Genomic DNA, 15,292 nt, shown 5'->3' on the forward strand with positions numbered 1-15,292 from the left:
TACTGGGCCCCTGAGCTCTTGGATCTTGTTTTCCCAGTGTAGTTACATCATTGCCAGAGTTTGCCTCCTGAAACATAATGGGTCAGAACACTCTTGTCCCCAAATTCTGGGGCTCATTAAACTGAAGCCCACCTTCCCTCTGCAAGGCATCCAAGAATCCAACCCACCTCTCCATCTTCATCCACTGTTGCCAGTTGCAACCTGCCCTCCCCTGCAGAAGACTCCATTCCGCTCCCTATTCCTCAGATGTACCATTTGTTTACCAACAACAGTTATGGGGCGCCTCCTCTGTGCCAGACACCCGGCTAAGCACAGGGCACAAGAATAAGATACCAACTCTGCCCTCAAGGAGTTCAGCTGACAGTGGAGACAGTTCTGAAAACAACTTAAGATGATACAATGTGACAAGTGCTATAATAGAGATAAAAGCAAGGTGTGCTGGGAGCTGAGGAGGAGGGAGTGCCTAACAGCCTGGGTGAGGCACTGGAGAGAGTTTCACAGAGGTACCATAAATGCTATTTGTGCAGAGTAGAAAAGGTGATCTTTACAGAGGCTTAAGGAGCAATTCAGGGTGGTTGGATGACATGGGGAAGTGGTTGGCAGTGAAAGCAGGCAGGTAAGAAGAGGCTGTTTTGTGGACAATTTTCAGTTAGGGGGTGTGACAGGCATGATCAAAGTGGGGGACAAAGTGGAAGACAGATTGAGGGCAAGCAGGATGGAGGAAGAAGAGAGCTGGAGATGGTTCAGGTGAGGAGCAGGGAGGATGTGGGTGAAGATAGTAGCTACAGAATGTGGAAGAAGACATGTGTAACGATGAGGGTAGGGCAGCAGGACTCTGGGACAGGGATAGGGATAGAGGAGGGTTCGCCACTCCAAGACCAGGGAGATTGGGGGATGGTCATTCCACAAGTGGTGAAAAAACAGGGTGAGCAGACTTTTTAGGAGACTCCCTGACCTTTTAAACAAACTGAATCTGCCCCTGGTGGGTACCAAGGAGCATCCACGGGGAGCTCTCCAGTGGACAGGGCTAAGCTTGGAATAGGCAAGGGACGCAGGGGCTGAAGATAAGAATTTCAAAAATACCTTAAGGAAAAAAATGTTTATCCTCTGACCCAGCAATTCTACTTGTAGGAATTTCTCCCAAGGATATAAAGATGGGTGTGAAGATTTCTCTGCAAAAATGCTCATTGTTTACAACAGTAGAAGAGTGGAAACTTTTTATAAACTGTTGTGACAGTGAAAAATGTCCAACAGTAGGGGATTGGCTAACTAAATTATGCTGTTTTCATGCAATGGAATTCTGTTTGGACAATAAAATGGATATTATAGATGAATGCTTGCCAATATGAAAAATGCAATATTTAGCACAGTATTTAGCTAAGTAGAAAAATGCAGATTCTAAAACTATTTGCACAGTAAAAGCCCTATTTTTTGTTAAGGAAAAAATTAAGATGTTAATGGTTCTTTCTACATGGTATGATTATGAATGTGTTTTGTTTGCTTTGTCTTTTTGGGGGGGTTAGTTTTTCTACTTTTAACCATACATAGCTCTTTTGGTAAGATGATGGTTATTTTTAAACATTTGAATAAAATGCAAAGGAATGAACTAGGGAGAGCTTCAGAGAATAAGAGGATCAAGGACGGAACCCAATCACCTTGATACCTCTGGCCATTTGGCTTCTGTCCATGGACTTGCCTCTCTGGGCGTCTCTCATACCATATATGCTGCAGGAAGTGAGGTAGAGTATAAGGGGCAGGCTGTACTTAGGTTCCATTCTGCTACAGACTACGGGCCTTGATTTCTCTAAGTTGCAGTCTTCTCATCTTTACAGTGGGGAGAATAATGTCTTCCTCAAAATGTTTATTGATGTTTACAGATATGTAGTAGTTGCTTACTAAACATCAGTCCATTCTTCCTTTCTTCTTACTTATCCCTCTGCTAGCCCCAGATTCGCCTCCAGAGTCTTTTTAAAAAACATTTAAAAAAGTTTATTTTTTGAGAGAGAGCGAGAGACAGAAAACCAAGCAGGTTTCACACTGTCAGTGCTGAGCCTGATGTGGGGCTTGAACTCACAAACTGTGAGATCATGACCTGAGACGAAATCAAGTGCCGGATGCTTAATCAAGGAAGACACCCAGACGCCCCCCCAGTCTTTTTTTTTTTTTCCTTCACAATGGGAAGTAATTCCCCTTCTCCCCCTCTCTCAATTCCCAAAATGACTGAACTGGAGCTCTAAACTGAAGTTAGTGGCCAGCTCCTCTCCCTCCCCGATTGTAACCAGAGTTAGGTCATCTCTTTATCCCTGGATCACCTAGCACAGTGCTTTTTGCACATAGCAGTGCTCTGCAAATGTTTGTTGACTAAATTTCATGGTGCTTTTTTATGACTTAGCTAACCATGGATTGATTATTCAAAGGCTGAATTACTCAAGGGTTATCTTATTCAGATCTCCCCAAATGTTTCTCCTCCCAATTTGTAACTCTGGCAAGGCTTATCTTGCAATCTGCAAAGAGATGACCAACAGAGAGAGGGAGAGAGAGAGAGAGAAAGGGAAGATCATTCAGACTCCAGGCTCCTTGTCAGAAGCTCTGCAGAGAGAGCTGGAGGAAGAAGACCAAAGTGAAGGTTGTTTCTCTCTCCAGTAGAGGTGTGGTCTCCCACCCCTCCCACTGTTTGGACTGACAGAATTTCCACTAGAACAGCCTAGGGGCAAGGGGAATTGGGTAGGTACATCTTCCACAGACCAAGATCCTCCTTGATCCGCAGTAAGTCCTTTTCTCCACTCCTGCCTCTTTGTGACTAGTGCTGGGCAGGAGTATCTGGTCATTCGTTGTCCAGCGGGAACCCCGCTTTGCTCCGGGTTACCAGCTTGCTAGGTAGGGGAGGCAGTTTGGTGCTGATGGGAGATCTTTCGGTCGCAAGTTAGGGAACTCGTGTGGCCATGGCAAGTTGATGACACTCATGAAGCCTCAGTTTCGGATCTATAAATCGGGAATAGTCACATGCCTCCTGGTCTCTGTCACATCCCAGGGCTACTGAGGGAAACCAAATGAGATTTTTTAAATGTGTGAACAGGCAAAAACTCTTCACAAACGCCAGGTGTTCCTAGCGCTGTCTGAAGGGCTCTCTCTCGGAAACTACCCACCAAAGCGTTCCTGTCCGCCCCGCCCTGGCTGCATCAGCCTCACCCACTGCATCTCCATCTTTTCCGTCACCGTCCTCCTGCGTCTCAGAAATCCTCAATTTCTCCATCTCCCCCGTCCATTTCCGGGTCTGGCTCTCCGGTCCCTCCGGGGACTCTGGTCTCCCGCTCCCAGCGGCAGTCGCGGCCGGGGCGCCCCCAGCCCGATGCGCCCTCCTTTGGCACTGCCGCCCGGCCAGAGAATCGCCCAATAAGAGCGCGGGAGTCAAGTCTGACAGCTCAGGAAGCGGCCAATCGAGCCCGGCCAGGGAAGGGGGGCGCAGCGCGGGGGCTGAAGTTGGGTTGAATGGGGGGGGGGGGAGGGGGATTAAAGGGGGATACAAAAGAGGGGAGCTTGGACTAGGGGCGCAAGAACCCAAGCGGGGGGGGGGGGGGGAGGACCGCACGCCACCCAGGTCCGGCGTAGGGACAGCGGGCTGGACCAGGCTCCAGGAGCCAGGGAGGGAGGGGGCGCGGCGAGAAATTTAGGTGAGGAAGGGGAACTGGGGCCCCCGCGGCCCCGAGCGCCTCACGGGGCCTGGCCTGAGGATGCCGGCGGGGCGCAGAGGCGGGGGCCGCGGCCCGGCGAGGGGCGGAGGCGGCCGCGCGCCGCTGTGAGCCGAGGCCGGAGCGGCGCGGGGGGCGGGGAGGCGGCGGGAGGAGGGGATGCGGAGGGCTCTCAGGCGGCGGCGGCGGCGGCGGCGGCGGCGGCGGCGGCGGCGGCGGCGGCAAGCGGGCGAGAAGGGAGGAGCGGCGCGAGCGGCCGGAGCGGCGCAGGGCCCGAGGCGTGCATGGCGCGCCCTGAGCCCGGCTCCCGCGGGCCTCCCCGGAGCGCCCTCGGGCCGCAGCAGCTCTTGGGCGGACCCCTCTCGGCCGGCTGCATCTGAGCCCCGGCCCTCGATCTCTGGATGCCGTACTCCCCGGGAGAAGCCCGCCTGCTTTGGGGCAGAACGGCGGCGGCGCTGCGCCGGATTCCGCCCTCCGCCTGGTCCTTCTGCGCCCGGCCGTGGTGGGCCCGCAGCCGGCGGCGAGGAGCCTAGGGCTTGCGGAGTCGGCGAGGCAGCCCTCCTGGGCCAGCGGGTCCGGGCCAGCCCCGCTCCGTTTGGGGGGAAGGGGGAGGCGAGAGGGGAAGGGCCGCGCCGCAGGAGCCGGTCCTCGCCTCCGCCCCCTGCGCGGACGCGCTGAAAGCTCGGCTCGGCTTTCGCGGGGGCCTCGCTCCCACTCTCTCCGCGGGAGGTGGGGGATGCGGGCGACGGCCCCCCTGGGCTCTAGGACCCACCCCCCAGGGCCCCGGCGCTGTTGCTCCGCCCGCCGCCCCCTCCCCCGTCCTCTCCACCCCCCATCCCACCTCCCCACCCCTCGTAAGAAAATAATGCTGCCTGGCGCCCACACCTCCCAGTCGCTCCTAGTCCGCCGCGAGGAAAGGGTGCCAGCTCGGTCTCCACGCCGGGACCCCAGCCTCGCCGCCCTAGCCGCCGCCTCGCCGCGTGTGCCGCTGGGCCCCGCTTAGGCAGAATCTGCGAACGCCGCGCCCCGGCATTGCCAGCCCCGGAGAGGCGCCGCCCGCAAGGACACCTCTCCGTCCCGCCTCGTCCGCAACTCCGGTCCTCGTCGAGCTCGACGCGAACCAGGAGTCCGGACGTCCCTCTGCGCGCGGCGCAGCCACTCAAGCAGACCCAGCTGCCCCAGCTCGGAGCCAACTCCATCTCGGACCTGGGACTCCAGACGCGGATTCTCAGCCACTTCTCACCTCGGGGCTGTGCCTGCCTCCCCGCTTGTCCTCCTGCTGCCCTGCTTCTCCGCTCAGGACGGGGGTGCCAAGATGCCCCGCTGCTGCGCAGGGCCCCGGGCCGCCCTCGACGTGTGACCCCAGCCTGGTCCCCCTGCTCGGCCGTCCGCCGTCCCCTTGGAGACCCCCGGCCCGGCCCCCGGGGGAGGAGGAAGAAGACGACGAAGCCGAGGGGGGGATGTCCGGCTCCAAAAGCGTAAGCCCCCCGGGCTACGCGGCGCAGACAGCGGCGGCGCCGGCGTCCCGGGGAGGCCCGGAACATCGCTCGGCGTGGGGGGAGGCCGATTCCCGCGCCAATGGCTACCCCCACGCCCCCGGGGGTTCGACCCGCAGCTGCACCAAGAAACCCGGGGGGGCGGTGACCCCGCAGCAGCAGCAGCAGCGCCTGGCTAATCGTTGGCGCAACGACGACGACGACGATCCTCCGCTGAGTGGTGACGACCCTCTGGCCGGGGGCTTCGGCTTCAGCTTCCGCTCCAAATCTGCTTGGCAGGAGCGCGGCGGCGACGACTGCGGTCGCGGCAGCCGCCGGCAGCGGCGGGGCGCGGCCGGCGGGGGCAGCACCCGGGCGCCCCCTGGGGGCGGCGGTGGCGGCTCGGCCGCGGCTGCGGCCGCAGCGGGCGGGACCGAGGTGCGCCCTCGCTCGGTGGAGCTGGGCCTGGAGGAGCGGCGCGGCAAGGGCCGCGCGGCGGACGAGCTGGAGGCCGGTGCCGGTGCCGTCGAGGGCGACGAAGGGTCAGGGGATGGCAGCAGCTCGGCCGGCTCAGGCGCGGGGCCCGGCCCAGTGCTGTCGCTGGGCGCCTGCTGCCTGGCGCTGCTGCAGATATTCCGCTCCAAGAAGTTCCCGTCGGACAAACTGGAGCGGCTGTACCAGCGCTACTTCTTCCGTCTGAACCAGAGCAGCCTCACTATGCTTATGGCCGTGCTGGTGCTCGTGTGCCTCGTCATGTTGGCCTTCCACGCGGCGCGGCCCCCGCTCCAGCTGCCCTACCTGGCAGTGCTGGCGGCCGCGGTGGGTGTCATCCTTGTCATGGCTGTGCTCTGTAACCGCGCCGCCTTCCACCAGGACCACATGGGCCTGGCCTGCTACGCGCTCATCGCCGTGGTGCTGGCTGTCCAGGTGGTGGGCCTGCTGCTGCCCCAGCCGCGCAGCGCCTCAGAGGGCATCTGGTGGACCGTGTTCTTCATCTACACCATCTACACGTTGCTGCCTGTGCGCATGCGGGCTGCGGTACTCAGTGGGGTGCTGCTGTCTGCCCTCCACCTGGCCATCGCCCTGCGCACCAACGCCCAGGACCAGTTCCTGCTCAAGCAGGTAGGAGCCCACCTGGTCGCAGGGACTAGATCGTGGGGTGGGCAGGCCTTGGCCTGACGCCAAAGAGAAGTAACTCATCACCTTTAAAGTGGTGAAAAGAGCCAGAGAGACATGGCTGTGCCAGCTGTGGGGTGTCTTCAGAGCCTTTTAACCCTTTCTGAGCCCCAGCGTGTTCATTTACAAAAAAGATGTCCTTGTATTATTTGTAATGTTCCTGGCCCCTAGAAGACATGTAGCCATCATTGTGAGGGTGCAAGTGAGGAAGGAGAGTTGGAGGAGAAAATTCTATGGAAAGGTCCCCATTCCTTTCCTTGTCCCTGTGTAGAAAAGGCTCCTCATAAAGGTGGCTTGGACCCTGCAGCAGCCTCTCCATCCTGGTTTGTTAAGGATTCCTGGATAGAGGGTTGGGGAGGGGAGCCCCTTGCCCAGTCTTAAGGAGGAGAAATGATAACGCTGCCAGTTGTCTGAGGCTGGGGATTTGGGAGCTGGAGATATACCTGAACTTGTGGGAGGACTGACAAGTTTGCGTTGTTTACAAAAGTGCCCTAAAGCCAAAAAAGCTGCCTTTAGCAAAGGTAGGAAGGAACCTCTGTGTGTGGCGGTGTTCTGGCCTGAGCGGAAAGCTAGTGCTGGGTGGCATGACCCCTTCCCTTGGGTGTTCCTTGTTATTGCTTGTGGCGGGGCGGTGCTTTTTATCCTGCTGAGACTGGTTCCATGAGCTCAGAATGGTGGGCTCTGGAGGAAGTAAAACCTCTGCCTGGTTAACTGGTGACTCCACTGAAGGCTTCTGGGAGAGAGGTGTGCTTGCTCTCCTGACCGGTGGTGAGACTGGCCCCTCTGACATGAACGCCTCCCAGTAGCAGTTGCCTTGTCTGGAGCTCCAAGGGCTTCATCCATTGACCCCTGCTGAGCCTAGTTGTTTTAGTGCAGCTTGGCTGTGAGAGTCAGGGGGCCCTTGATGCAGGCTAGTCTCTCGACCGTGGACCCTGCTCTGCACCCCATACCTCTCTCTGGGTGTCGGTGTCCTCTGAGAGAACCTCTAACCATACTCCGTTGGCACTGCCTTCCTTCTTCTCCCCACTTCTCATGCCTTTTCTCAGACTTTGATCATGTTGAGTACTGCGTCTTCCTTGACGGGTTTTCCTGTGCCCCCAGCTTCCTGGGTGTGGTACTCTCCCACAGGGAATAGCACAGTATGGGCTTCAGGGAGCTGGGCTCTAGCTCTACCTCCAAAGTACTCTGCGACTGAAAGGAAGGGGATCTGCAACCTCTTTGAGCCCCAAGATATTTTCTCGAAAATGAAAGAAATGTGTATGCCCCTTCCAGTTGCAACCTCTGTGCCAAGCCTCACCCCTCAACTCCTGCTCAGGGGCTCCTCCTTCCATTCCAGGCACCCTGGCCTCTCCCCCTACTGCATGGTTAACGACAGAGTCAGAACCACAGAGTGGAGCACTTCCTTACTTTCCAGTGCCCATTGGTTTTGCTTCCCATCCAACGTAAGCTCCTTGGATGCAGGAATCCTGTGTATGTTTTTTTTTTTCTACCCTCTCTCCCTTGTCTAGGACATTTCAGGATACTTAGTAGGGTTTTAATAACTGCTTGCCAACTTGGTGGTGTTCCAGTGAGTGGAGTAGGAGGGGTAGTTGAAGCTTAGTTGAAGTTTTTATGATCTGGGATCAGAAGGAAAAAAATCTTCAGAGATCAGCTTTGAACTTGAGAGAGGAACCTACTGAGAGGTAGTGATATATATATGCATACATATACATATACATGTATATATACATGTATATATACATATACATATATAGGTACATGTGTGTGTGTATATATATATATATATATATATATATATACCTCCTTGCCCAGTCTCAAGGAGGAGAAATGATAACCCTGCCAGTTGTCTGAGGCTGGGGATTTGGGAGCTGGAGATATACCTGAATATATATATATATATATATATATATATATATATATATATATATGTTAACTACTATTGTTAGTGCTTATAAAACCTCCAACTCCTTCTGACTTGAGGACCCAAGCTATCATGGATGTTGTATCTTTGGGCGTTGGTCCTGGCTTGGATGGGATGCAGGTTGCTTGGATGGGTGTAGTTTTTCTACAGAGGGAAGGGCATGTCATCCACATGGAGAAGCAGAGATTTCCAGGATCATTCGGGCTATTTTTCTGAACCAGCCCTAGGCAATCCTGGATGCATGGGTTCATGAGACTGGAGTCAGATCCCAGGAAAGGAGTGCTGGGCCTCGGGAGTTCCAACCCCATCTTCGCATGAAAATGCTGTGGCAACAGCAGAGTGACTGTCTGACTTCTTTCTCAGGCAAACCTCTCTCCCTTCTCTCCCTACCATTACCACCTCCCATCCCATGCTGCTTTTCCCCATTGTGGTCTTTAGACTTGGCTGTAAGCTTCTGGGTGGATTTACACTTAACTTCTTACACTTTTCTCTGTTGAGGACAGCAAAGCTTGTTAGGAATGGTCCAGGACAAGGGACTTTTGGTTTCAGAGAAAACTGTATTTTTTTTTGTATATGATTTACCTTTCTGATTATGTCTGATATAGAATTTTTATTTCTTGACCAAACCCTGAGGGATGGTTGGGAAATATTAGTGGGACAGTGCAGCATTAACCTCTGCCTCAGATTACCCCAGAGCAGCAGGTGTTTGAGGATGGCTTGCATTAGATGCCTTGTTCTTTTCTTTGATAAAGACACATGTCCAGGGAAATGGAACAGCAGTGCATGGTTTCTAATGTTGGGGCTTTGGAAATCCCCCCCTCCGTGGTACCTTGGACACATAATAGGCCCTGGGTAAACTGTGTTGGCATTTCTTTGCTTCTCCTCCTGCAAGGCTGGCCCCCTCACTCCCACAGCTCAACTCCTCAATATCATCATCCGACCTGGGTATTTTATTCTTCCCCAGCCCCTCTTGTGTTTGGGGTTCTGCCCTTTGCTCCAGTTATGAGGAGAAATATTTGGTTTCTGAACTGGTGCCTCCTGATGGTTTTTATTCAAGAGATAACCAAGAGGTCATCCCCCTTTGGGGGATGATGTTTCTTCCCTTCCTACATCTTTTGCTCTAGCTCTTCCCCCAGTATCCGTCCCTCTCCCCCTCTTCTTCCTCTCCCTTCTCCTTCTGCCCTTCCTCTTCCTTTCTCCTTCTGCCCCTGCCAGTCCCCTGTTGCTCTCTGCCCACCTTTCTCCTCTCCTCTGCCTGCCTCCTTGTTCTGCTTCCCCATCTCTTATTGCCTGTTTGCAGCTTCTCCTGTGCTCTTGTTTCACCGTTGTCTCCTTTGTGGGGTACAGTAGGAGCGTCACAGGGTTGTTTTTTTCTCCTTCTTGGCCTGTTAGAAGTCCCTCTGCTACACCCATACCATAAATAACACTCGCATCTGCCAAACACATTCCTCACTTGTGTTAATAGGCTGCAATGATGCCGGAGCCTGTTGCCATGGCAACCCCATTTTTGTTTGATTGTATCCCACTCTGCTACATAAAGCCTCTGCACGCACACACACACAAACAAGCACGCTCACACAACCATTACATATGCTAAACTATTAAAGATTATTTTGGAGAAAATATCTTTGGGCCCTGTGGGGTTATCTGACTGAGGGGATGAGCATCTCCACTGTCCAGTGTTACTCCGGGAGGTGATAATGGATGGAAGAGCTCTTTGAAAAGTAGAGAGTCCTCTTCAAATGTGGGGTATTATTATTCTGCAACCACATTAAGCCTGCCTGCCATGGTTTCAGAGGAGAAGATTCTGACCCCATGTGGGTCCCTGTGAGCTTGGGAGAGCTGTTAGAAGTTGCCGTCACGGTGTGGGATGACCCACCCTCCTCCCCAGCGGAGTTTCAGCTCCTTCCTCTCTTCCCCCTAAACCTTTTGGAGAAACTCAGTGATCTCTTGCATTTCTTCCTTTGTGACTGTTTGAACCTGTAACTGTCACCAGTTGCTTCAGAGATCAGAAAGGCACAGGCGCTGTGTGGGTGATGTTCTGTGACTGTGCACGTGCGAGCGTCTGTAGCTAGGAGGCTGGGGAAGGAGGGGGATGGGGATACAGACCACGAACTGACTGCTGTGCATGTGCATGCATGTCTGCTCACGCACACACACACACGTGTGTGTGTGTGTGTGTGTGTGTGTGTGTGTGTGTGTGTGTCTGTGGCTTGGGCTGACCAGGGCAATGGAGGAGGTGGACCTAAGGAAGCCTTTGTGTTGACTTTGAAAGGAGATCATTGCAGCTCTGTCCTGTTTATTTTTGGCTGGTGGCTGGCTTCCGTGGCCGTTTGCCTTTCTGATTCTGGGCCTTAATCACCCTTCTGACCTTGACGTCTGGCTCCTCAGGGAGGTACCCTGGATGCACACCCCCCCACTTTCCATAATGAGGCTGAGGGCTCGACTTGAGTGGTCAGCTCCCCTGAAATACAGGAATCCGATCCTTCCCTTTCAAGAACTATTCCTACTGCCCATTCACTCAGCTGCCCAGTGAGCCCCATTGCAAAGCCACCTCCTTGCTCTGGAGCTTGGCCCAGAGGCCTGTGTTGTGGGTCACTATAGCTGGCCCGTGTGCGCTGCCTATAGCCACTCCCTGCCTGCTCGCTGGGATTCTGTGGAGGAGGACACACTTCCACCACAGTGGCTGGGAGTTGCCACCAATTCCCCCCTGTCACCCACATTTCTGGACAGGAGAAATCTGGCCTTAGTGAACCCCAGGGTGGGGGGTTGGCTCTGAGTTTGGAGCCGAGTAGGGTCTGCTTGTCTTCCTAAAGTCTAATGTTTTTTTGCCAACTATATTTGCTAATTATTTTCAATTATGTTGCCTCCTCTGTGCAACAGGGCAGGGCTGTTTCGGGGGTGGGGGCAGAAGCCTCTGGGGGTGGGGTCAAGCAGGGCTTCTGGGCAGGGGGTCATCTTCCAGATCCCAGGGATGCCTCGATTCCTACGGAGAGGACTTCAGGAAGGGCACAGACCCAGTCGAGGAGCAAAACGACCAGCTTCTGTATTTGTGGGAATGTTCAGTGTTAATAATTCTATCTAAGTTTTGATCTAGAGCAAGAGAAGGAGGTCTGTGTGCTGTGGAACATGGAACAGCATGCTCATGTTTGTCTATAAAGAGGACACAGATGACGTATTAACCCCCATCACAGGAACCTGCTCAACCTCATGGAAGAGTTTTAAAAATCCGTGTAAAAGGCTTTCCTATGCTGATGGGCCCTGGCCACAAGTCACTCTGTGAGAAGGTGCAGCCGGTAGCAGAAGCAGGGCCGTGGCCCATGCTGGGCCAGGTCTTTTTTCTCCTAAGTGGTGTGGCTGCGGCTCCCACTTTGGTCCCAGCCAGAGACAGAATGTGAGTGTTGGGTAAGGCCAGGTGGGAGACTCCTGTGACTGTACCAGCCTCTTTGTGGGAGACTTCCTGTCCATGATGCCTGCCTGGTGCCTCAGTTAACTGTACCTGTCTTGTGTGTGGGGGGAGTCCAGCTCCTGGCTTGTTACTTCCCAGGAGGGCAGCCTGTGTTGGGATTGGAAATAGTTGGCTCCAGGAACTCTGACATGATTGTACCCATAAATCCTTTGGTGCTGTTACATAAGTTATGTTTTAGCATATCCTTCTTCCGTCTGTGCTTATCAGGTGGGGATGGCTAGCTAACAGAGGGCAGGCTCAGCATGATTTTTTCACCCAGACTCAAAACTTCATGGAGATAATTGGAAAGCCTTCCTTCTCCCCCCCCCCCCCCTCCCAGCTTTTCTCAAGGCAATGTCCAGATGGAGGACAGGGAAGATCTCTCTTTACATACAATGTTGCAAGCGAAATCAGGATTTCTAGTTAATGGACTGTGCACCCCAGGTGTACCCGCATTTTGAGGCTGGCTGTTGGAAAACACCAGTAGGCTGTTTGGGTATGTTGATGGGCATACCCAGTTCATAGGAAGATTCAGGTCCCTTCTGAAATACTGTGGTTGATTCCAGAATTCAGAGGAGTGTGACCAGCTTGGTAAGGGGACTGGAAACCTTGACTTCTGAGAGAACATTTGAAAGGCTAGGGGATATTTAGCTGGGAGGAGAGCAGGCTGTAGCAGGGTAAGAAAGCAGCTGGGCAAGACATTGTTGCTGGGACCCCTGTGGCCAGACATTATAAGAGAGACTGAATTTCTTTTTAGTTGCTCGCAAGGGCAAGGCTGTGACAAATGGGTGGAAACAATAGACACATTTCAGCTCCAGGTAGGAGATACCTTTCTAGCTTTTGGGATTGCAGCCATCAAACCACATGTCTCCTGGGGTAGGCAGCTGTGTAAGTGGAGGTTTTCACGTAGAGACTGGATGGCCTCAGCTAAGCTTGTTACTGAGGAAATGATTCTGCTTTCAGAGGTCCGGGGTGGGGTCCAAGAATGGATCTGTTTTTTAAACAGCTTGGATCTAGGTTTCAAAGTTCTTCAGGTGATCTTGACCAACTCCCAGGCTTGGGAACATTGGCCAAGAAATCTGCCCAGGTCACCCTCAACCCAAGGATGTTGTGGTTTCGTGCCTTGCATCAGCGTGACTATCTCCTAAAGTCTGTTAGGGTGTTCTGTCGTCCTGTCCGTCTCAGGCTCTGTTTGCAAGAAGCGAAACCATTACAGACCTGATGAGCCATTGGGAGACATTCAGGAGGGGCTGGGAGTATGTGCTGGTGTGAGGATGCAGATCTGGAAGGTGATGAGTAATGGTGAAACAGGGTGGGAGGAATGCCCCAAACCCAGACTCATATTCTCTTCCCAAACTTCCCCATCCCCTGCCTCCAGTTTGAGGCAAAGCAGGGTGGTGTGTGTGTGTGTGTGTGTGTGTGGGGGGGGGGGTTGGTCAGCAGAAAGATGGACCTTGATTTGAGTCCTGGTTTATTCATTCCTTTGTCTGCTAGTGGATACGAAAAACACTGAGGACACTCCTGGTCCAGAGTGGATGTACAGAATGTGGAGAACGAGGAGATCAAGGGGGTGGGGCAACATAGCAAGAGGTAGGGAACTAGGAGATGATTTGAAGGAGGAGGAATAGGGCTTCAGGGAAGCAAGAAGAGATCCGAGCTCTGAGTATGAGGACAGGCCTGGAGGTGGGGGCAGGGATGCTCTCTGGGAACAATGGGATGTAGTTACCAGAAAAGGGGGAAAGACAAACAAACATGGGGATACAGTAGTGGCTTTATTCTTCAGGCCAGCCTCATGTGTCAGGGTGAAATCCTCCCACCTCCTCCTTGCTCTGAGTGGGTTATGAGCTGTTGCTTCTGGGCTTGAGGCTTCCTGACCTCACACTTGGGTGGTCCCCTCTCCCTTCCCCTTAGGAGTCTCGAGGCTTGATCCCACAGCTCACTGCGGTCCCAGTTGGCTTTTGGAAGGGGTCCTCAGAGACCTCAGGGACCTCAGTGCCCAGAACATAGTAGGTGCTCAGTGAGGGTTTGAATGAATGAATGAACGAATGAATGAATGGGTGGTGGGGTGGGTGGACGACTGCACACAGACTCTGCTGTGCCGAAGTGCTAGACCAACACCTCCACAGAAGGAAGCGATGCAGCTTGGCTTGGAAGCCTATTTTGGTGGATTGCAATCCTAAACTCTGAGCAGGGCTTCCAAAATCCCTCCTGCTGCAATTTAAAACGTGTGCCTTCTTGGAAACAGAGAGCTGTCGCCTGGCACTGCCGATACTATATCACTTCACAGATCTAAAAGCCATTATTAAGTCATTCTTTCAGCCTTCTCCCCATTCATTCGGAAAGCAACCATTTATTAGGTGCCTACTGTATACCAGGCACTGTGCGAGGCCATGGAAGTTCAAAGATAACCCAGCCTGGGTCCCAGCACCCAGGGCTGCCATTAGCCAATGGATGTTTCACCTACACACATTTGCTTCTGTGTCAGATGAGCTCTGGAAATACTGGCTTAAACAGAATTCTTTACTGTAGGACTTTAAAGCTTTGAACATGTTAATGGGCACTAAAATTTGCCAAGAGGAGGATATTGAGTGAATCCTTTATCAAGCATGTTTGACCCCTGAATCTGTTCGTTAAGGAGCATAACAAGGGTCATTAGTGTTTGTTGGAACTCACTTTAGGCTACACTGCTTCAGGGGGCTGGGAGCAGCCTAGAAGTTTCTTAGGGATGGGCCTCTGGGATAGGCTTGGGTAAAGTAATCTAGACAGGGGCATTTATTTGGGGCCTTTCCTCCCTCAAGAAGGTTTCTCAGCCCGCACTGGCTGGCTGCCTGTTTTAAAGTCTCATTCCCCATCTGGGTCTGAAATCCTTTATGAAATGAAATGATGGAAGGCACCAGGGAGATGCCTCTTTTAATCTAGTTTTAGTTTCTTTTAGGGCCTTTTGCTGTCATTAGACATTGGATCAGGTTGGACTCCTAAATAATGACCTTTGGAGGGTCTGGGGTCCATCGAATGTCTTTCCAGACCTTTCACTTAAGGCACTGATTGCATTGGTGCCCACAGGGGAGTTAGCAGTGGGTCATTCCAGATCATCCTTCTCCAAATTTTCTTTGTTTCCTTCCCCCACTTCAACTCTCCCAGAGGAGGAAGCCCTTAAATATTATTGATTATAAACCATGAGTTTGTACTGAGTGTTTACTGCATGCCTGACACTGAGCTCATCCCCTACATACATGACCTCATTGAATTATAATATCATCCCTGTGAGAAAGACATTCTTATCCTCATTTCAAGGCTTAGAAAAGGAAATAAGAGAAGGTAAGTAATGTCCTCAATGTCACACAGCTAGTGAGCATAGCAGATGGTTCAGTGCCTGCCCATATTCCCTGGGCATGTACCTCTCCACCCTTGCCAGCTGTCAGGACCTGAGGGCTTTCTCCGGCCCTGAGCCTCTCTGCTGGCCCGTGGGGCAGGTCAGAAGTGTTGGGGGTTTCCACCTCCAGAGCAGCCCTCAGCCAATGATTATTGTGTGCTTGTGGATGAATATTCCAGCTCTGAAACGTGTGTTCTCCATTGGCTCCTT

The 15,292-nt window shown here is 53.3% G+C and overlaps 1 protein-coding gene across 1 annotated transcript in view; it reads left to right on the forward strand.

The window, feature by feature from the left end:
* The first annotated feature begins 3,898 nt into the window (after positions 1-3,898).
* Positions 3,899-15,292, forward strand: part of ADCY5 (adenylate cyclase 5) — a 146,712-nt gene continuing 135,318 nt past the window's right edge. Inside the window, exon 1 of the mRNA XM_047874109.1 lies at positions 3,899-6,286. Coding sequence (XP_047730065.1) covers positions 5,150-6,286 — 1,137 coding nt within the window. The 5' untranslated portion in view covers positions 3,899-5,149. The remainder of the gene's footprint in view (positions 6,287-15,292) is intronic.

Source organism: Prionailurus viverrinus, chromosome C2, assembly GCF_022837055.1.
Source record: "Prionailurus viverrinus isolate Anna chromosome C2, UM_Priviv_1.0, whole genome shotgun sequence".
NCBI classification, from domain to species: Eukaryota; Metazoa; Chordata; class Mammalia; order Carnivora; family Felidae; genus Prionailurus; species Prionailurus viverrinus.